General features: G+C 40.6%; 2 protein-coding genes and 1 long non-coding RNA gene across 4 annotated transcripts in view; 1 reads left to right on the top strand and 2 right to left on the bottom strand.

Annotated features, from left to right (window-relative positions):
* Positions 1-10102, bottom strand: part of LOC112847533 (pulmonary surfactant-associated protein D) — a 19033-nt gene extending 8931 nt beyond the window's left edge. Inside the window, exons 1-3 of the mRNA XM_025909293.1 lie at positions 9972-10102; positions 9712-9874; positions 9157-9270 (exon numbers count right to left, since the gene is read on the bottom strand). Coding sequence (XP_025765078.1) covers positions 9157-9270; positions 9712-9859 — 262 coding nt within the window. The 5' untranslated portion in view covers positions 9860-9874; positions 9972-10102. The remainder of the gene's footprint in view (positions 1-9156; positions 9271-9711; positions 9875-9971) is intronic.
* LOC112847534 (uncharacterized) overlaps positions 1-11034 on the top strand; it is a 24909-nt gene extending 13875 nt beyond the window's left edge. The window contains exons 2-3 of the long non-coding RNA XR_003221112.1: positions 9168-9281; positions 9742-11034. This is a non-coding gene — a long non-coding RNA (uncharacterized LOC112847534). The remainder of the gene's footprint in view (positions 1-9167; positions 9282-9741) is intronic.
* Positions 10189-23272, bottom strand: LOC102077728 (collectin-11). 2 transcript variants are annotated; one of them, XM_019361799.2, is made up of 7 exons: positions 23235-23272; positions 19401-19515; positions 14721-14762; positions 14461-14623; positions 13911-14024; positions 11750-11824; positions 10189-11558 (listed from the first exon to the last, which is right to left on the bottom strand). In XM_019361799.2, the coding sequence occupies exons 4-7, from the start codon at positions 14606-14608 to the stop codon at positions 11176-11178; spliced, it is 720 nt and encodes a 239-aa protein (XP_019217344.1). In that variant the 5' UTR covers positions 14609-14623; positions 14721-14762; positions 19401-19515; positions 23235-23272; the 3' UTR covers positions 10189-11175. The 2 variants fall into 2 exon arrangements, with proteins under 2 accessions (XP_019217344.1, XP_005451134.1); XM_005451077.3 differs by lacking the exons at positions 19401-19515; positions 23235-23272 and having other exon boundaries at positions 14721-16334.

The raw sequence follows: 23272 nt of genomic DNA, 5'->3' as shown, positions 1-23272 counted from the left end.
TTACACACCGATTCAATATTGATTTTAGTGACCTCCGATTGGCGTAACCGGGTGTCATTACTGCCGACGTGAATTATGATCTTACTGTATTTACAGTTAAGCCCATAATTATTCATACCCCTGCCGAATTTTGACTTAAAGTTACTTTTGTTCAACAAGCAAGTTCTTTTTTGAGCAGAAATGACACAGGTGTCTCCCCAAAGATAATAAGACGATGTACAAGAGGCATCATTGTGGAAAAAAATATTTCTCAGGTTTTATTTATATTTTAGCAAAAAGTATCATGTCCAGAATTATTCATACCCTTCTCAATAATCAATAGAAAAAAACCTTTATTGGCTATTACAGCAATCAAACGCTTCCTATAATTGCAGACCAGCTTTCTGCATGTCTCCACAGGCATTTTTGCCCATTCATCTTTAGCAATGAGCTCCAAATCTTTCAGGTTGGAGGGTCTTTTTGCCATCACCCTGATCTTTAGCTCCCTCCACAGATTCTCAATTGGATTCAAGTCAGGACTCTGGCTAGGCCACTGCAAAACGTTAATGTTGTTGTCTGCTAACCATTTCTTCACCACGTTTGCTGTATGTTTTGGGTCATTGTCGTGCTGAAATGTCCACTGGTTCCCAAGGCCAAGTTTTTCTGCAGACTGCCTGATGTTGTTGTTGAGAATCTTCATGTATTGCTCTTTTTTCATGGTGCTGTTTACTGTGATTAGGTTCCATGGTCCATTGGCTAAAAAAACACCCCCAAAGCATTAGGTTCCCACCACCATGTTTGACAGTGGGGATGGTGTTCTTTGGGTTGAAGGCTTCTCCATTTTTATGCCAAATGAAGGCAACATCATTGTGACCAAATAATTCAATTTTTGTTTCATCTGACCATAACACTGAAGACCAGAAACCTTCTTCTTTGTCCAGATGAGCATTTGCAAAGGCCAAATGAGCTTTTGCATGCCTTAGAAGTGCCTGGAGAAGTGGCGTTTTCCTTGGTCTGCATCCGTGGAACCCAACAGTGTCCGTTGGACTGTCTGCCTAGAGTCATTGCCACCAGCAGAGCCCAGATTCACCAGAACGGCCTTGGTGGTGATCTTTGGATTCTTTTTCACCTCTCTCACTATTCTCCTGGCCAACACAGGTTTCACTTTTGGCCTCCGACAACGTCCTCTGAGATTTTCCACAGTGCGGAACATCTTGTATTTTTTAATAATACTTTGCACTGTAGCCACTGGAACTTGAAAACATTTGGATATGGCCTTGTAGCCCATTCCTCACTTGTGAGCAGCCACAATACACAGCTGCAGGTCCTTACTGAGTTCCTTTGTTTTAGCCATGAATGTCCACAGACCACCTGCAGAGAGCCGCTGTTTTTCACCTGTTGAGTTGATCAAAACAGCTATTTCCAATTAATCAGGGTAATTAGGATGCTTTAGAACAGCTTTGACTATTTGGAATGGTATGGAACTTTGGATTTTCCCAGAGACTGTGACAGTTTGTAAAGGGTATGAATAATTCTGGACATGATACTTTTTGCTCAAATGTAAATAAAAGCTGAGAAATATTTTTTTCCACAATGATGCGTCTTGTACATCATCTTATTATCTTTTGTGAGACGCCTGTGTCATTTCCAGTCAAAAAATAACTTGCTAGTTGAGTAAAAGTAACTTTAAGTCAAAATTTGCCAGGGGTATGAATAATTATGGGCTTAACTGTACGTTTACCCTTAGCCAGCAGTTTTAAATTTCCTTCAATGTCGCCTGCTCTGGCCCCTGGAAGACAACTGACTATGGTTGCCGGTGTCTCTAGCTTCACATGTCTGAGAACAGAATCACCAATTACCAGAGTTTGACCCCCGGCGGGTGTGTCGCCGAGTGGGGAAAAACGGTTAGACACATGAACAGGTTGGTGGTGTACCTGGGGCTTCTGTTTAAGACTATGCTTCCTCCTCACCGTCACCCAGCCGCCCTCTTTCCCCAGCTGCTTGGGGTCTGCCGGGGAACAGGCCTGCGCTATCTTCGGCTGCACCAGCTACAGGGGCCTGGCTAGCTACGGGTGAATGAAGGGTGCAAAGCCGAGTCTCCAATTCAGTAATCCTGGCCTCCAGAGCTGCAAATATGCTACATTTGTTACAGGTATCATTACTGCTAAAGGAGGCCGAGGAGTAACTAAACATCTGACACAATGAGCAGGAAAGTGCAGGAGGGACAGGTGAAGTAGCCATGGTGCTAACGAGTCGGCTACGAGCTAAGCTAAGCTAGCGAAACAGGAAAGAGACAGTGAGTGAATACTTTGGCTATAAATTAGGTAGTGAGCACACAGAAAGGGTGATTCAGATGAAGCACGTTAAGATTATACTATGAAAAAGGGATGTATCAAAAGATTTAAATTAAATTGCTAAGCAGAAAATCTACTCAGAAACACCACTGTGTTTGAGCAGGAACAGGAAGGAACAGGAACAGGAAGTGATACTCTACCACAAAGCGAGCGAACACCAAGTGACTTAGACACATCAAGAGGGATCCAAGCGATAGTCGAAAAATTGCAGTACAATCTACAAGAAAAGTGGATGAATATTGGCTCAAAGTACAAGCACGATTATGGCGTCAGCTTTCCCCCCTTTACTGTGTTTGTCAACTTCATTCGCACTGAAGCCAGAACACGAACTGACCCTAGCTTCAGCGTTCGCAGCCCTAACCAACCCATAACAACAGAACGAAGACACATGCATGAAAGGTTCCCCAAAGAGCCCATATCTGTTCACAAAACTCAAGTACAGGACAAGGCAGATGCAGAAAAATCCAAATGTGCTGTGAATCCAAATAAACAGTGCCCAATTCACAACAAGCCTCATCCCCTGAAAAGGTGCAGAGGGTTCAGAGAGAAACCCTTGGAAGAGCGCAAACAAATTCTCAAAAAATTAAACGTCTGCTTTCGCTGCTGCTCATCTACTGACCATCTAGCCAAGAACTGTGAATCAGAAATCACGTGCACTGAGTGTGACAGCAAGAATCACATTTCTTCCCTCCACCCAGGTCCAGCACCACGGGAGTCTAAATCGCCCCCTTCCCCACAGCAAGGCGGGGAGAGTGACAAAGCAGACACCCAAGAAGTCACGTCTCGGTGTACTGAGGTGTGTGGAGAAGGAGTGAGCGCCAGAGAATGTTCAAAAATCACACTAGTGAACGTACATCCTGCTGGACACAGAGAGCAAACAAAGAAAATGTATGCAATCTTGGACGATCAGAGCAATCGATCGTTGGCACGTTCCCAGTTCTTTGATGTTTTTCAGATCCAAGGAGAGAGTCGCCCGTACATGTTAAAGACGTGTGCCGGACTCACAGGAGTATCAGGAAGAAGCGCTTCTGGCTTTATAGTAGAGTCAGTGAATGGAAAGGCAAGTCTTCCTCTGCCAACACTCCTCGAATGTAACGACATTCCAGATAACCGCTCTGAGATACCAACTCCAGAAGCTGCCCATCACCACGCCCATCTACGACAGATTGCTAACTTGATCCCGCCATTAGACCCAAACGCCAACATACTACTATTGCTGGGACGAGACATGCTTCGAGTCCACAAAGTCCGGGAGCAAATAAACGGCCCAGACGACGCCCCATTTGCTCAGAGACTCGACATGGGTTGGGTCGTGGTAGGTGATGTCTGTCTTGATGGAGTGCACAGACCCCCACACGTGAACAGCTATAAGACTTTCATACTGGAGAATGGCCGTGCAAGCCATTTTCAGCCATGCAGCAGTCAAATAACTGTTAAAGAGACATTCACAAAAGCTCCTGAGCATAGTCACAACCCCTCAAGCCTTCATGTATCAGGATGTAATGTGGACAGCACTGGTCAGCAGGTTTTCACACGCACAGCGGATGATCACAGACTTGCACCATCAGTTGAGGATATGCAGTTTCTCCAAATAATGGACTCAGAGTTCTATCAGGGCAGTGACAATAGCTGGGTTGGTCCTCTGCCTTTCCGATCGCCACGACAACGGCTCCCGAACAACAGACAACTGGCCTACGATCGCCTTATGTCACTCCGGCGCACTCTTGAAAAACGACCTGAAATGAAAACACACTTTCTGGAGTTTATGGAGAACATGCTTACCAGAGGACATGCTGAAGTGGCACCAGCTCTCAGTCAGAACCAGGAATGCTGGTACCTCCCTTTGTTTGGAGTTTACCATCCGAAGAAACCTGCCAAAATTAGGGTCGTGTTTGACTCAAGCGCCCCATATGAAAGAGTCTCTCTCAACGACGTGTTGCTAACAGGCCCCGATCTCAACAACAGTCTTGTTGGGGTGCTCATAAGATTCAGAAAGGAGCAGGTGGCCATAACGGTGGACATTGAACACATGTTCCACTGTTTTGTTGTCAAAGAGAGCCACAGAGACTTTCTCCGCTTCTTGTGGTACAAAGATAACGACATGTCATCTGAAGTTATAGAGTATCGCATGCGGGTGCACATTTTTGGGAACAGTCCCTCCCCCTCCGTCGCCATATATGGGTTGAAGAAAGCAGCAGCGACTAGTGAGCTAGATTTTGGGAGTGAGGTGCGGACATTCATTGAGCGAGATTTCTACGCCGATGACGCTCTCAAATCATTTTCTACTGAAGAAAGGGCTATACAAGTTCTCCAACAAGCTCAACAGGCTCTCGCTTCCTCAAATCTCAGACTACACAAAGTCATCTCCAACCGACCTACAGTCCTAGAGGCTTTTCCACCAGAAGACAGGGCAAAAAATATTGGAAACTTGGACCTGTCCGCTCAAGACTTGCCAGTGCAACGCAGTTTAGGGCTGCTGTGGAATGTTAACACGGACACTTTCACATTCAAAGTTGAAAACGAGCAAAAGGCCTTCACGCGTAGAGGTGTCCTCTCTACTGTTAATAGTCTCTACGACCCCCTAGGGTTTCTCGCTCCAATCACAATTCAAGGCAGGCTGATTCTCAGAGAAGTTACCAGCTTGACGGATGACTGGGATGCAGCACTCCCAGACAACATGAAAACGGAGTGGAGCATTTGGAAGGACTCACTTCGAGATTTAGGTCTCCAAATACCACGCCCCTACACTTCTCTCTCTACATCTGGCGCTCAAACCAAAAAACTTTGTGTATTCGCTGATGCATCCGTGAAAGCCATTGCAGCTGTTGCTTACATCAAACTTTCTACTTCAAACGAAACAGAAATCGGCTTTGTGTTTGGGAAAACAAAGCTAGCTCCTCAAGCCAGCCTCACGATTCCAAGGCTAGAGTTATGTGCCGCAGTGCTTGCAGTTGAAGTTGCGGAGCTGATAGTAGCGGAAATAGACATCACGTTTGACGACATTGAGTACTACACTGACAGTAAAGTCGTGCTAGGCTACATCCACAATCAGTCACGAAGATTTTATGTGTACGTGCATAACAGGGTCCAACGCATCCTCCAATCAACATGCTCCAACCAGTGGAAACATGTTCCATCCGAACTCAACCCAGCAGATTATGGGTCCCGCTCTGTTGCAGCAGCGCAACTGAGCAGCACAACATGGTTTAAAGGGCCGGCCTTTCTCCTCAAACCGTCTGCACAGCCACAATCTCCGGTCACGTTTGACCTTGTGGATCCCGCCCTTGATACGGAAATACGTCCGCTGGTGACAACAAATCTGACACAAGCCACAAAGTCAACAGTAAGTTCATCTCATTTTGAGAAGTTTTCCAACTACAGTCCTCTCCTCAGAGCAGTTGCCCACTTGATCCACATTGCTCGTTCCTTTGGTCAATCCAACCAAGCATCCAGCTGTCATGGTTGGCATCTCTGTCAACCCACGGTGGAAGAATTGGAAAATGCAAAGGTTTGCATCATAAAGAGTGTTCAGAGTGAGTGCTACAAAAGGGAAATAAAGTGTATTCAGGAAGGAATCAAGATTTCCTCCTCAAGCAGTCTCTTGAAACTGCATCCGATTTTAGACAGTAATGGACTCTTAAGAGTTGGGGGCTGGATCATACAATCTGAACTGGGCATCGACACCACTCACCCTCTCGTCCTGTAACAGAAGTAGTTTTGCTGCTGTCCCCCGAAAAGTTTAGTGACTGACAATTTAATGTGGGATTGTTATAATCCCAGGCGGGGAGTGTTATGTTACTGCTTAGTTAATTTCATGTTTCAGATGTTAGTAAAATGTGCCACTCTGTGGCCCCTTTAAGTTGATATTTTATGACAGTAGAAGAAGAGTTAGACAGGAAGTGGATGTTTTCTTGCTATGCTGTTTCAAGATGGCCGCTCCACATTCATGTCCTTCCTTTGGGTGTTTGTTAAAGCATTGTCTTTTCACAAAATGAAAGAACCAGTAAACATCATAAGATCTCATCTATTGTCTGGAGTTCCTGGGTTCATGTTTAGCTGTTTGGATAGCTAGTCAGACTTCTAGCGAGGCCATTTACAATTAATAAGAAAATTCCAGACGATTCCATTCTGAGCTTAAGAAGCTTCTGATAGGTTAGCAGAGTCCATGTGAGTAAATTGGTGGCACACCTGTGTATGCATATAAGGCAAAACACAGAGCCTGTGTTTTGCCTTATATGCCTGTCAACCAATACACCAGGAAAAGAACTGTGGAGCTCCATAAGTGTGGCTCAATTTTGAATACAATTTGGTGCCATTTACAATTAAGAAATAGACAATTTCTCTCTTTACTCTTAAAGTTAACAAACATGTTTTTTATATTTATCAACCTAAAAAAAATAAACATTTAGTCTGATTTGATGTTACAATTATAAAAGTGTTTGTGTTTTGATCTGAAGAGTATGTAAATATCTGGTTTCCACTGTATATTTGATGATTGTCAGCACAGAGAGGGAGAGAGAGGAACAGAGATGGAACAAGTGCAGGTGAGACAGACATGTTAGTCCAATGGTTGTTTACCAAAAGTATCACCGTATCATAGGTACTCATGTATCTCGTACCTAGTGTTTCTTTTTAGGTTTGTTATTTTTCAAATTCTATATTTATTAAGTTATGCAGGCTTGTTTGCACAACAAGGCTAAATAATTATATAAACTTTTCTGAATCTAAATAGTGTACTTTGGTAGAATTAAAAAATAAGTGTAGTGCAGGTCTATGATGATTTTTAGTGCTACTATCATCTAGTTCTGATTCTGGTTCTGTCTTGGTTAAATCCTATGTAGTCCTGATTTTGAACTGTTGTAGTCCTGTTTTAATTCAGGATCAGTTCTGGGTCTGGTTGAATTGGGGTTTAGTCCGCGTGTCTTGATACAGCCCCGACTTTGTTCTGCCTTGCTCCTTAATTAAAAAAAACTAGTTTAAGGTGTCCTGCAGATGTGATATATATTTTTCCCTATATGAAGTCATTCTTTTTTGAACAAAACTCAAAACAGAGCCTAATAATCTTTCAGTCGTCGTTTCAACCCCCCCCCCCGAAAAAAAAATCCCACATGCATACTACCCTTTAGGGCTAAGCCCCGGGTGTTTCAAATGTCTGCCTCCGCCTCTGCTGAAGCACTTTGCAAACCACACCAAGGTAAGCCATGATAAAAAGTAATGGAATTGCGATGCTGGTGCACAACTACATTTTTTCAGCTTCATTGTTATGTTCAAAAGTTGGTGCAAGAGTTGTAGGTTATAATGCCCACTGAGCCAATGAGGCCAAACTCAAGGAAGACCAACCAAAATTAATGAAATATTCAGTTGCAGAAAATTCCATAATTTGTATTTTTTGGGGGGTTGGAATATGTTCAAAAGCTAGATTTCTGCATTCTGTCACACACACACATAGCTACATAAATGCCTCTATGTGCATTCATGTGTTGAATAAAAAAGATTACATGTTAATGTTTTGTCAATACCCTTATTTCATTGTGTTACATTTCACCCCAGGATATGTTACAACTAACCCAGACTATGGGGTTAATTGTAACATTTCACTCTTTGTGTTTGAGACCATACCATGCAATGGGTAATTGTGCTGCAGAGAAAATAGCTGCACTATTTAATAGCAGAGACATGTAAATACTTTGCATTAAATTTTCAATACACTACCTTAAAAGAGCTCCAATTTACAGGCAGAAATGTCAAAAATGTTACAACTATCCCCGGTTTCCCCTATGTTTAAAATTGCAAACTGTTATTAAATAAAAGCTAGTTTTTCTCTTTTGAGCTTCAAATCTCTAATCATGCACGGCGTCAATGCGTTAGCGCGGTTAGCTCATTAACGCGTTAGCGCCATCAGCCCCTCGCACGGGGCGATCTGCGCTAACTCACTAACGGAGATTTTCCAAGTTAATGCAGTTTTGGCGTGAACATCATTTTAACGAGATTAACACTGACAGCACTAGTAATCAATGAAAATTATAGCTAAAATGCACTTTTTCCCAAATACCACATTTCTGTGTCTCCAAAACACATTACACTAAATATTGTTCTAAACCAAGGATCAGGTACCCCAGCATAAACAGAGTAATATAGTGTATGCAGTGAAGTGCCAAGAGGATTGCTGTGAGTAGTGACACTATATAAAACAAAAATTTGATATTAATAAACACTACTGATTAAAATGGTAAAAGTAATTTGTATAAATTACATTTAAAATTCTGCATCAAATTTAACAGACGTTGTTTTTACTTTTGCTCCTGTCAGTCCATTCAATCGTCAGAGTCAGCTACTATCACTGCCATTGATATGCCTACTACAAGTCCTACTACACTCATCCTTGCCTCAATAGATTTTGGCATAGTCCTTGATTTTAGTACTTGTGTTGGTTTCACCTCAAGTCCAACACCCAGAGACTCTATACTCAAGCGGAAGCAAGGAGATCACGGACTAGTGAGAACCACTGTCCAGGAGAAGACAACAAAGATCCATGAGTACATCAAAAACATGGCCACAACCAATCATGTGCTTAGTGAATATCTCAGGCAGAAGAGGAGCAAGAAGAGGAAACATCATGGGAGTACAGCCCCCTGCACGGCATTTACAACAGATAGATACAATGAGTGGTTGGACTGAAAGAAAGAAAGTTACAATGGTTAAGGCAACTGAATGTTTCTATGGGAATGTTTCATAGGAAAGAATGTGGTTGGTGCTGCCCTTGTGTGCAAAAATGAAAAATAAAACTTAATAACTAACGAAACTAATAAAAAATAATTTTCACCTGTTCTGCAGTCAGAATCTTTTCCAGATGGTCCAGGAAAGCCAGGTGGTCCTATAAATCCGGTTACTCCAGGTGGTCCAGGAATTCCATGTGGTCCAATAAGTCCAGTATCTCCTTTAAAGCAGGTATGGAAGTATCAGGTGTAGCCCTATATGTTCAGATATTCACTCACAGCCCAAAGAGGAAAAATTCTTTCACAACATTAGGAAACTGGTTATATGGAGCTAAAAAGCAGTTAAATACCTTGTTATTAATAATCACTACTCAAATGGGAATTTTAGCTTCACGTCAGCACCAAAAAAAGACCGTATTTAATACACTTAACCATATATCTAAGTATAAAGTGTATATAGAAGTATAAATATATTGAGCCTCCACTCTCTAATGTCATAAAATGCTCATTCAGTGTCACTGCTATTCTTGCTTTGTAGCATAAGCCTATGTTGATACATCATGAAAACTTATTGGACTATACAAAAGAATTGTAACAAGGTTTAGATAAAATATAAATAGTATCTGGTCAGTAGTATTGTGGTTTGTAGGATTATTGCTCACCTTTTTGACCTGGTGGTCCTGGTATTCCAGGTGGACCAGCTGGTCCAGGAGGTCCACTGTCTCCTTTGGGACCACGAGGACCTGGATTCTGACTATACCCAATTGGAGCCACCAGGAAAAGGACACAGAATTGGAGCCATGCCATCATTGTTTAAATGCAGAGCTTAAAGATAAACAAGAAGATGTTAAAGGTTTTCAAAGTTATTCAGAGATGTTAATTTGTTAAATGGTATTAACACTAAAATATAATAAAAACTCACCAGTATACAAGCAGTTATCCACTAGCTGGGCTGCTTCATGTGCTGCTTTCAAACAAATACAGCTCAGAACTCAAAGTCAAAAATATATGAGCCACTCGTTGAAGAGGAAATAAAAACAAGGTGAGTATTTGATTGGAAACAAGACAGAATAGAGAAACAAAAAAGGTCAGAGAAAGACTAAAGTGTGTATACACAAACATCCATTCAAGCAACATCATTTGATAACACTTTATAATAATTAGACAATATAAAGGATTAACAAGGTGTTAGAGGTAAGATATCCTGTAGCTCCAACTTCTCTTTCTGTCTTAAACCCCTCTTACCATCTTAGACGCTGTTCCAACTTACATTGCAATCTTCTGTATCTTGTATCTCTTTTTGATTTGTCTGTCATTTTTCTGTTGTGAAGATAACCAAGACTTTGTGAGCTACTTTATTTTCGTTAATAAATGCTTTATAAGGTAAACATAATAATTAATTTAGATGAAGTCACACAAAATGGTTAAATGACTACCAGTAACTGCCTGAATTAACTATGACCTAAAAAAATAAAATAAGTAAATAAAATAATAATCAAATAAGTTTTTATAAAATTCTCTATTAATAAATTCACAAAAAATGAGCTCATACCTTAATCTTAATAGTGCATGTAAACTTAATAGTCTACATGTAAATACTTTGATCACAGTTATATATTACATATGCATTATACATGAACCTATTAATCAAGAATAAACATTTATATCAGTATTTATACAGGAGGAGTAATGCTTTGTAATGTTTTATAAATGATAACTGAAACACTTACTAATATCTTACTAATGCTTAATGGTGTGTCTTAATAGTGTGCCAAAGCAGAAAGAGCAGTTTGTTGTTTGATCAAGTCATGTACATAAAGCAGAGATGAGATCTTGGGGCCACCGGACCAGAATGCCCTCCACAACTTGTCATTCTGCTGTATGAATATAAATATGGCTACTGTATGGTGAATGGTTGCTAAATACTGTAGGTCTCGAAAGAATTTTTCACCTTACCTAAAAATGTAATAAAAGATTTGAAAGAATCTTTTGACCTGTTTTATAGGAATATGAAAATTGCACCAGATCGATATGTAATACATTAGATTACATATCTGTACTCCATTTGATTTTCCCACACCAGAATCCAAAGAGATATACTTTACTTCATGTCATCAAAGGCATTTCTATAACTGACAAACAATGTAAGCATTCATAGAGCATTCACTTGTCACTCTCCAAACACCGTCTTCTGACAGCGTGGTGCAGCCTGGATCCTGGATGGATTTGTCTGGCTGCCCTTCTGCCCAGCTGGTAAAGGTCAGAGGTCGGTTTTTCATATCAGCTCCAAAGTTTCCCTCTGCTTTTCTATTGCTGACATTAATCCAGACTGTTTTAGGACTGCTTTCAAACACTTCAGTGAGTAAGCAATTCTCTTTGTCACTCTGGGGCAAAGCCAGCTCTAATCCTCGCTGGGAGCAGAACTCAACAGCTTGCAAGAAAGAGCCTCTTTCCTTGTTGGACACGAAATATTTTTCATCAACTCCTCGGGCAAAATCGTAGTTTATAACTGAAAAAGAAAGCAGCATAGAAAGAGAAATTGGAATAAACTACTTTTACTTTAAAGAAACCAGCAGAAAAAAGGTTTCGTCTAGTCATTACACACCATGTATCCTTCCATTTAACTTTATTGCTCAAAGTTCAAATTATTATGTTAAATAAATATCTAAAACATCATTTAAATTTAAAAAGCACACTTACCCAGCTCTAACTTGGTTATTCTTTCCTTTAGGGCTCTAATGGTTTGAAGGTCCTGGTCTATGTAACCAAAGAGCTCTAGATCAAACAGATAAAATTATCAGAGTTGTAGTCATTTGGGCCCAACATTTCTTTGTGTATGTAAACTCTTAATAAATAAACATTAGTTTTTTGACTTTTCAGCTTCAATTCTCTAATCATTCTTTTTTAACAAATCCCAGAAACACATCTCTAGTCTGTTCGTTGCTCAACCCACCACCTATTTCAAGACTCAAATATCCCACAATTGAGAGACCTTGTTTTGTTAGACTGAAGACATGGTCTCCATTCATGACTTCAGGAAAATACTATTTAATTGGTATTGACTAAAATATAATAATAATAATAATAATAATTACTACTAGTAGTAGTAGTAGTAGTATTTTTGATATCATTATTATTTCTTGTGATGGATACTTAGTAATCCAGTAAGGAAAATGATGGCTAAGATGCACTCTTTCCAAAATAGCACATTTCTGTGTCTTTTCACACTCCAAAACACTAAATATTGATCTAAACTAAGGATCTGGTACCCCAGCATAAACAGAGTGTGTAGTGTATGCATTGAAGTGCCAAAAGTAATTTTTATAAATCTTTTATAAATTACATTTAACAGAGGTTGTTTTTACTTTTGCTCCTGTCAGTCGATTCAATGGTCAGAGTCAGCTTCTATCACTGCCATTGATATGCCTAGGCTTAGTTTTATAATGTGGTTTTCCTTTTTTACTTTGTGTTTATTGATTCACTTTTGCTAATCCTCTTCTTGCGTTTAAGTCTTTGTTTCTATTACCGGCAGTTCCCTCAGTGTTTCCCTGTCTGTTTGCCATTATCCACCTCCGCTTCATGGATGACATCAAGCTATCACAAATTAAACATCAATTCACTGTTCCACACCATTAGGATCTACATCAAAGACACTGAAATGTCATTCAGACAGGAGAAGTGTAGTTGGACGTTAATAAAGAGGGGGGAAGTAGTCAGAACTGAGGGGACTGTACTACCAGAAGGCAACATAGCAGACACTGAGGATAGTTACAAGTACCCTGGAATCTGATGCTCATCAGATACCCTGCTGGTATTAAAAGATGACCAAAGGAGGAAATAGAAGCCACTGACATCAAGAATTGAAATCTCCTTACCATGCATGGAGGATTTCACCTCAAGTCCAACATGCACAGACTCTATGCTCAAGCGGAAGCAAGGAGGTCAAGGACTAGTGAGAACGACTATGCAGGATAAGACAACAAAGATCCATGAGTGATAGCAAGTGATAGCAACATCAGGAAGAAGGAACACCAGAAACTTCAGAAATACAAAGGGTTAAGAGAAGAGCAAGACAAGATTTGGAGGGTGAATGCAACATTGTTCCCCGTGGTAATCAGAGCAGTCGGGGCAGTGACCCCCAAACTGGGCGAGTGGCATCAGAAGGAACAATATCCAAGATCTCTGTTCAGAAGAGCACACTCCGAGGAGCAGCAAAGATACTGCACAGGACCCTCAAGCTACTAGGCCTCCGGTAGAGGACCCGAGCTTGAAGATTAAAGACTGACTGACCGCAGTGCAAGTGGGGAATACACACACTCATTAACACAAGAGCTGATGGCATAGACCTGACATGCATGAGTATTTGCAGTGTAAGTTCCTCTAACAATCCTTTTTTTGTTGTTGTTTTGCTTAACCTATACTAAATTTATATCATTTATCCATCCATCCATCCATTCTCTTCCGCTTGTTTGGTTCAGGGTCATGGGGGAGCTGGACCCTATCCCAGCTTTATTACGGTGAGAGGCAGGGTACACCCTGGACAGTTTGCCAGTCTGCCGTAGGGGTAAAACATAGAGACAGACAACCATTCACACTCACAGGCAATTAATGTAACTCCACAAACTGAATGTCTTCTGATTCTGGGAGGAAACCAGAGTACCTGGGAAAACCCCCCCCACTGAAACACAAGTAGAAAAACAGAAAGACCCCAGCCTGATGGTGGAATTGAACTCAGGATTTTCTTACTGTGAGAAAACCATGCTACCCACTGTTCCACTGTGCTGCCCTTAGATGAGATAATGAAATGAAAATGAAAAATAGAATTTCATAACTAATGAAACTAGTAAAAACTGATTGTCACCTATTCTGCAGTCTGCAGCTTGTCCAGGTGGTCCAGGAAGTCCAAGTCGTCCCACATTACCAATTTTTCCAGGTAGTCCAGGATGTCCAAGTGGTCCATCAAATCCAGTATCTCCTTTAAAGCAGGTATAGAAGTATCAGCTGTGGCCCTATATGTTCAGACATTCACTAGCAGCCTGAAGAGCAAAATTCTCTCAGCAAATTAGGAAAATTGGTATATGGAGCTAAAAAGCAGTCAGAAATGTTATTATTAATTAATCAGCTCTCAAATGGGAATTTTAGCTTCAAGTCAGGCCCACAAAAAGACCACATTTAATACATTTAACCATATATCTAAGTATATAGTGCATATAGAAGTATAAATATATTGAGCTCCACTCTCTAATGTCATGAAATGCTCACTCAGTGTCACTGCCATTCATACTTTGTAGCATAAGCCTATGTTGATACATCATGAAAATTGGGCTATACAAAAGAATTGTAACAAGGTTTAGATAAAATATAAATAGTATCTGGTCAGTAGTATTGTGGTTTGTAGGATTATTGCTCACCTTTTTGACCTGGTGGTCCTGGTACTCCAGGTGGACCAACTGGTCCAGGAAGTCCTCTGTCTCCTTTGGGACCACGAGAACCTGGATTCTGACTGTACCCAATTGGAGCCACCAGGAAGAGGACACAGAATTGGAGCCATGCCATCATTGTTTAAATGCAGAGCTTAAAGACAAACAAGAAGGTGTTAAAGGTTTTCAAAGTTATTCAGAGATGTTAATTTGTTAAATGGTATTGACATTAAAATATAATAAAGACTCACCAGTATACAAGCAGTTATCCACTAGCTGAACTGCTTCGTGTGCTGCTTTCAAACAAATACAGCTCAGAACTCAAAGTCAAAAATATATGAGCCACTCGTTGAAGAGGAAATAAAAACCAGGTGAGTATTTGATTGGAAACAAGGCAGAATAGAGAAAAAAATCTATGAGGCCCAAAGCCTCCCTCTTTGGCTTTGGGCCATTCTTTAGTCATTCTCTGACCAGAGAATGACTAAAGTGTGTATACACAAACTTCCATTCAAGCAACATCATTTGATAACACTTCATAATAATTACACAATATAAAGGATTAAAGGATTAGTAAGTGCTTTATTTATCACTTATAAAGTATTGCTCCTCCTTATTATGTAATTTATAAAGTTATATTCAGCTCCAAAGTGTCTTGTAATTTGTTTATTTTAGCTGACTTTACATGTCTAAAAGAACAACATCACTCTTACTTTTTTGACTAATTCGGGAGCATTTTGGACCTGAACCTGAGTGGGTGCTGAGTTATCTTACTGAAACTCGGTAACAGACTACAGACCTGAGGAAAGTTGAACTTTAGGAATCAACAAAAGAAATTAAAAACATCCCAGAGACATTTCCCTGCTTACTGGTTTAATATAATGGGCATTTTGTTGATAGTGTTTACAATTGTTCGTGAAGCTCTGTGAAACATTCACTTTTGTGATAATCTCATTCATATTTTATTCTAAATGAAGAAGCTTCAGTATTTTAAAGGTAAGATATCCTGTAGCTCCGACTTTTCTTTCTGTCTTTAATCGCTCTTACCATCTTAGACACTGTTCCAACTTACATTGCAATCTTCTGCAAATCTCTGGGGGTTGACATTTACACCTGGCAATAAATATTGGTATGTTTTGTATCTCTTTTTGATTTGTCTGTCATTTTTCTGTTGTGAATGTTGCCCCCCTGGTGTGACAGGTGCCTGGGAGGGGTGCGATCCTAGATCCCGCAGCTGTGTATTGAAATAAAGAGGCACAGATCATGAACTTGTTTCCGATTCAACTGCAGGATTTATTCTGCAAATTTGCCTCCCAGGGAGGGTTACGCTCCTCCTGAGCGCTATGCGCCACCTAGTGGTATTTTTAAGTAATGCCATGGAAGATGTAAAGTGTAATTAGAAAATACTGAATCAACACTGAAAGATATAACAAAGACCAAAATATAACTGGGGTGTTCCCTTTTTTTTCTTTATGAAGACATAAACTGAACTAACACCCCATAAGTCTTTTTATCTCTTAACCTTTTAACTATCAGTTTAATCCAGATTTACCAGCCACACATTTCAACTTAAACACGTATGTTAACCTTTTACATGAAGATAACCAAGACTTTGTGAGCTACTTTATTTTCATTAATAAATGCTTTATAAGATAAACATAATAATCAATTTAGATGAAGTCCCACAAAATGGTTAAATGACTACCAGTAACTGCCTGAATTAACTATGAATTTTTAAAAAATAAGTAAATAAAATAATAATAATCAAATAAGTTTTTATAAAATTCTCTATTAATAAATTCACAAAAAATCAGTTCATACCTTAATCTTAATAGTGCATGTAAACTTAATAGTATACATGTAAATACTTTGATCACAGTTATATATTATATATGCATGATATATAAACCTATTAATCAAGAATAAACATTTATATCAGTTTTTTATGAAGGAGGAGTAATGCTTAATAATGTTTTATAAATGATAACTGAAACACTTACTAATACCTTACTAATGCTTAATAGTGTGTCTATATTATAAATTATATATTTTAACTAGAAAGCGAAAATTTCAGAAGAAATTTTAAGTGTGCCTATGCCGCTGCTAATCAGTGTAGTTTGCCATTCATACGGCTACAGACAGCAAAACTCAGAAGAGCAGCCATTCTCCACCATGAATTATGGTAAAAACAAACACCGCTCGCGCCTCACAGATGACAGTTTACAGTTTTGGGTAAAGATGAGGTGACTTTGTACAGCCCCGATTTGCAGACGCTGTGCACACAGGTTCATGAGCAGAAGTTCCATTGTACCACGGCAGACCCGACAATGTTTGCACGAACACGCTTTGAAGCATTACGTTATGGACCACTTTTCACACATGGTTGGTGTACCCACCCAGCCAGCTGTAGCTTTTCAACTCACAGCCCAACACACACCCAAAAAACAGCCGAGAGAGCACAGACTACGCCCGAGAGGCGTGATTGCAGATGCCCCTCAGGTGGGTCCACCTCCCCTGCAGCGGCACTGCAGACCACGCCCCGCCACACACATCAAACACGTAAAACAAATATTTATGCACTTTTGCATTCACTTTATGTTTTTTGTTATTTTTACACAGTGTTCTGAATGATGAACAATGGTCTACAGCCAATCTTGTGTATTATTATACAAACTTTGGTTGTAAGATTCAGATAACTATTTAATAAAAGCTAAATAGTTTATATGAGAGTAAGAAAGAAAAGTATATCTTTGTGTCCACCTTTCTCTGTTAATGCCCTACCTGGCCCCCTGGCAAAAGCTGTGCTAGATCCGCCCCTGCACAGTTACCAGCTGTCAGCTACACAAAAAAAGGAGCTTGGTGTTTATTTGTCTCTCAGAAACAGTTCATAACTTCCCTTCAACTCATTCATGTGCCTGGATAAAGGATTTCCTCACAAACCGGCCCCAGACTGTGAGACTCGGCCCTCATCTCTCCTCCACTCGCACACTGAGCACCGGCTCCCCACAGGGCTGTGTGCTGAGCCCCCTCCTGTATTCTCTCTACACCCACGACTGCAGTCCGACCCACAACAACACTCTCATCATCAAGTTTGCTGATGACACCACGGTAGTCGGACTCATCTCAAAGGGAGACGAGGCAGAGTACAGAGAGGAAGTCCTGAAGTTGGCAGCATGTTGTTCAGAAAACAACCTGGCACTGAACACTAAGAAAACCAAAGAGCTCATTATCGACTTCAGGAGACACAACACTGACTTGGCCCCCCTCTACATCAACGGGGAGTAGGGCTGTGCGATATGACCAAAATCTCATATCCCGATATTAAGACATCTATCGTCCGATAACGATATAAATCACAGAAATGTAACATTTTCTGTAAATTCTGTGAATCTCAGGCAGCTCGACTTGTGTGAAGTGTTTCCAGCTGGGTGTCGGTACCTGGAGTCGAGTGTTTTAACTGATGCATGAAACGATACATTTTTAGACAAGTTGTAACAGCCGCCGTTTTCTTTTTGAGTATTTATTACACAGCGTGCTGCGGGGAAAAGCCTGTTCTAACGTTTGAGTCTAAGGTTTATTTTTTAGCACCTGACGGCTCTTTTTTGCTTCTCATCCGTAAATACTCTGCATCTTTCACGTGATTCAGTTTATTTTGAAAAGTCTCAACAGGATCTTGAGCTTTATTGTGAAAGGTTTATGTGGAAAATAAACATGCGGACACGAGGTGGTTTTACCGTCGTTGTTGCTAACGACAACGCATAAAAACAAGCGCTTGTCCGTCAGTAGTGTGGTTATATTAAATATAAGAGAAAGAGAAAACTTTAAGAAATTAATATAGTCACAGTGACCATCAAAATAATGAAAAAATATTGCCGTAAACAGTTTATTTTGCGACCCCACGAAACAAACGATAGCGTAAAATGAAACGATAGACGTTTTTATATCGTAATCCGATATATATCGTTATATCGAACAGCCCTAACGGGGAGTGTGTGGAGAGGGTCCACACTTTCCGGTTCCTTGGTGTCCTCATCTCTGCTGACATCTCCTGGACGGAAAACATCTCAGCGGTCATCAAGAAGGCCCAACAGCGGCTGCACTTCCTGAGAGTCCTCAGGAAGTACAAGCTGAACTCCAACCTGCTGCTGACCTTCTACCGCTCGTCCATTGAGAGCCTGCTAACCTACTGCATCACGGTATGGTACGGCAGCTGCACCAAGGCAGATAGTGTGAGGCTTCAGAGTGTGGTCAAGACAGCACAAAAGATCATCGGCTGCCCTCTCCCCTCCCTGTTGGACATTTATTCCTCCCGCTGCCTCAGCAGAGCAGCAAACATCATCAAGGACAGCTCCCACCCTGGTTTCAACATGTTCAGCCTGCTTCCCTCAGGGAAGCGCTACAGGTGCATCAACACAAAAACCCACAGACTCAAAAACAGTTTCTTCCCCAAAGCGATAACCCCCCACTTCCCACTTCCTCTATGGACCACCACTATTTATACCAATTCCATGTGCAATAACTCAACTATACATACATAACACTATTTATTACATATTACTTACGGCTTGTAAATTGTACATTTATATATATATATATATATATCTATAAAATTTTAGGCGGAAAAAGGAAAATAATAATAAGAATAATAAATCCGAGGAATAGTAATATGTGTGCCTCTTGGCATAGGCACACATAAATAATGTATATACTCTTATGGTTTTCTGCACTGATGGCTTTGATGGGATTGAATCACTAAGACGCACTGTCAGATGTCAGATGATCAAAATGGGTTTTTTTTTTCAATTAAGCTATTAAACTATTGCTACTGCCTCAGATTCTATTCAGTTACAATTCATATTTTGTTTTTTATCCATTCATTGTGCATGTTTTCAGATGTGATCAAATTTTAAAGTGAAACAATGAATAGACATTACTTTTTTGAAACCAGGTCATTTATATTCCTTTGAAATGTATCATGTTGGGATGGTGAGCAGTGGAGTCATAAAGTCGTGCACCGTCCAGACCTCTAGCCACCTTCCTGTCTCTGGCCTGGAAAGATAGAAACATACATGTATCCATTTTTTTTCTTTTTCTTTTAGCGTGTCCCGTTTGGTTCAAAAAGAAAGCAATACAATAAACACAACACCATTGCAATAACCTAGATATAATAATAATAATGGATTGCATTTATATAGCGCTTTTCGGGACCCCTCAAAGCGCTTTACAATACCACTATTCATTCACTCTCACATTCATACCCCGGTGAAGGCAAGCTACAGTTGTAGCCACAGCTGCCCTGGGGCAGACTGACAGAGGCGAGGCTGCCATATCGCGCCATCGGCCCCTCTGGCCAACACCAGTAGGCGGTAGGTGAAGTGTCTTGCCCAAGGACACAACGACCGAGACTGTCCGAGCCGGGGCTCGAACCGGCAACCTTCCGATTACAAGACGAACACCCAAGTCTTGAGCCACGATCGCCCTAAAGATATGTGTAAGTAACACTAGATACTAAATATTGAATGTATTGTGCAGCACACAAGACCGACAGCACACAATGTGTTTTGAGATAGCAGCAGGGCTCTAAACTAACTTTTTGCCACGGTTGCACTGGTGCGCCTAACTTTAAAGAGTTAGGCGCACTGGCACAAAAGTTAGGCACACTCAAATTTTTCAACCGCATCGCTTAACACCGCAGTTTTACATGTGCACTTTCTTTGGGGGGGGAAGTCCATACAGACAATATTCATTTCTAAATTATTAACTAACAAACTTGTGTTTAAATTGCTTTGTCAATATTGTAGAAAATGTTAAACTTAATCATCACCTCGGGCTCCTCTGACGACCTGTTTGCTGTTGCATGCTGCTGAAAGGCAGTGGGGAGAGGGGACACTTGGGCAGTGCATTTATTGCAGCATATAATGTGTTTCCTGGATACACTGCTGTTTTTTCAGCATTCAAAGAATGATGGCACTGTGTCAGAGCTGGCTATGAATTTCAGACGGATCAGGCCTTAACTTAACAAAAAAGTTATCAATAGTTCTTTTCATCTTTTCTTATTACCCACAGCTACATCCACTTCTGTCGGGCCTAGGCTGCTCACTAGGGCTGGGTATGATCACTGATTTCTATAATCCATTCGATTCCGGTTCTCAAAGTCCTGATTCGATTCAATTTAGCCTCAGACAGTCAGAAATATTATAATTCTGATCATTTATCAGTACTGATACATGTGAGACTTCATCAGAATTGTGAACATCACGGCAGATGCCTTTGTGTCAAAGTAACTGAGAATAAAACACAGAAAAACATGAAGGAGATTTTTCTGGCCTGGCTTTTTATAGCAGATAACCTTAAAAATATTCTGCAATATTCTGCAATTTTGCATAATTTTAAAAAGTTTAAATTTCTTCAGTATTGAACAGCAGAAATTAGGCTTTCTTGTCCGAGGTCATTTAAGTGAAAAAAAGAAAAAGAAAAGAAAAAGACAGCGGCCGACAGCGCTGTAAACAACAGTAGACTGGTGCGTAATAAGCGAATGGATAATGCAGAAAACAGAGATTTGAGACGGGAAACTGTTCTTGAAGTACAGAGAGAGAGAGAGAGGAAGAGAGAGAGCCAGGGCTGGACTGGGACAAAAAATCGGCCCGGGCATTTTGACTAGAGACCGGCCCACCAGGATAGAGATTGAAAATGTGACGTCATTCAGGGGTAAAACCGCAAAGGATTCTGGGAACTTGAGGCAAGAGGTACTAGCGCACGCAGGCTTTCAATTGAACTCAGTTACACAGCGATAAAAAGAAACCCAAAAATGGCAAGAAGCTGTTGTATTATTAACTGCAATAGCCGGTCGCATGACAGCCACGGGAAGCCGACGGGTAAAGAGATCGTTTTTTTTATCGGATTATGTCATTGAAGAGAAATTTTTTAAGCCATGTTTCTGAAGTAAGAGCCAACGGATGGTCTGGATATACCAAATATAACGTCCCAGAACACTCCAGCTCACGTTAGTCTGCTCCAAGCATTCCCACAAAGGTCAGTGTTTTGTAGTAGTTAATACATCACTTTTCTTAACATAATTCGTGATATAGGTTACAAGCAAGTCTGGCGCTGAACAGAAATTGTCGCGCTATGCTTCTTTGTTTAATGTGCATAAATAGTGAATTGTCCTGACACAATATTGCGTTTCGCTTCTGTTATTACCACGGTACACTGACAAAAACATATACTTTTATTCACAGGATAAAACAGTTGTTTTGTATCACTAATTGTCCAGTGCGATTACAACATACAATATTATTGTCACTGCTACATTTCTGTAATGCGTACCAGAAATTATTTCCACTACTAATTAATTACCGTTGAGCTCAAAGGTTATATTAATAAACGGTTAACGAATGTGTATTTATGACGACGATTTGTGAGACTGGTAAACTTACCTTTGTTTGTACGATGGTCTTTCGTTCTACACTGTGCATTTCAAGGTCCTGTACCCATCCGTCGGTAAACTGTACCTGGGCTTGTTGCAGTGACCTGAAGTTACTAAAAACTTCATGAGTGTATGCACTCACTCCAAGAACCATATAATTATAAATCTGAGCGTGGTGAAAGTTGGGCAGCACGCTAACGTCTTTTGTCCACTCTGTGTGCTCCTAAGGGTCTGACCCTTCCACTCCTTTGATTTTTTCCTCGTATCTTTTCTTTGCCTTTTCGTCGAGTCTCTCTTTGTACGGACCGGCATTGTTCTCCTTAGTTTTGTACATTCCTTTTTTGTGCGGCAAAAAAAAATCAAGAAGGTATTGGAACCAGAGAATGAACTTTTTGCGGTGCTGCAAATGCTTGCATTTGATGCGGTACTTGGATTGTTTTGCCTCGAGTTCCCGGCATGCAATGCGCGAAAGTCACGTGATCTGTCAATCGCTATAGGAAAAACCTTAAATTAAGACCAAGAACACTAGAGGTGAGACATGATCATTAATTAATATTAAAATTAATAAATGGCAGATTTAGTGATATTTTCATAAACACCTCCTTTCCTTTTTTTGTTCTCCATTTTCTTTAGTTCGTCTATAAGATTGCTAAACAAGGGGAGGGTGCATCCGGCCTCCTCGGCTGTAATTGGTCCAGCCCAGAGTCGATCATGACCAATTGGCCAATCCAACACCTTTCATTATATATACCCTTCCTAAAAAACAAAAAAAAAACAAAAAATCCATCGGCCCATAAAAACAAAAAATCGCCAGCGGCCCACCGGGCAAATGCCCGGTATGCCCGATGGCCAGTCCAGCTCTGGAGAGAGCTGTGCATGAAGTGTGATTTTTATCGTGATGGAAGCAAAACAGCAAAAGTCAGAGGGAATTCATTACGATGTTTATCAAATGTGAAGCGTAGTTTGCTGCTTCTTTTGCTGCTGGCTCGGTGAATTTTGGTTGGAGAGAGACAAAACCTGCAGCTCAAAATCAGCGCAAAAAGACGTAAACACAGAGCGGACCCGACGCATCAGAATTGGTGAGCTCCGACAGCGTGTCCGTCTACGGGCCGTCGGGTGAGAAAGCCGAGAAAGAGAAAGCTGATTCTGATGCGTCGGGTCCGCTCTGTGTTTACGTCTTTGTGTGGAATCCGTGTACCTGCTCTTATTTACTGTTTGGTGGTTGTTGAAATAGTTTTGTAAGCTTTAATCTGAGAATCTGGCGTTTCTGGCAACACACAGTTATATTTAAAAGTCAATTCAGGATTTAATGAATCGATATCGCTTTATTCAAGCTACTCACCTCCCTCTTCCAACTACACTTTCAACTGGACCACGGCC

The sequence above is a fragment of the Oreochromis niloticus genome, linkage group LG7 (genome assembly GCF_001858045.2).
Source record: "Oreochromis niloticus isolate F11D_XX linkage group LG7, O_niloticus_UMD_NMBU, whole genome shotgun sequence".
In the NCBI taxonomy this organism is placed as follows: domain Eukaryota; kingdom Metazoa; phylum Chordata; class Actinopteri; order Cichliformes; family Cichlidae; genus Oreochromis; species Oreochromis niloticus.
Note: the sequence above shows the minus strand (reverse complement) of the source record. Positions and strands in the feature narration are given on the sequence as shown.

Bases quoted from the DNA above. Each gene is read 5' to 3' on its own strand.
- LOC102077728 (XM_019361799.2), bottom strand. From the start codon at position 14,608: ATGATGGCATGGCTCCAATTCTGTGTCCTCTTCCTGGTGGCTCCAATT. The intron at 11,825-13,910 runs GTGACAATCAGT...TGTTTGATCTAG, and splicing joins AGCTGCAGACTGCAGAATAG to AGCTCTTTGGTTACATAGAC. The intron at 11,559-11,749 runs GTAAGTGTGCTT...TTTCTTTTTCAG, and splicing joins AATAACCAAGTTAGAGCTGG to TTATAAACTACGATTTTGCC.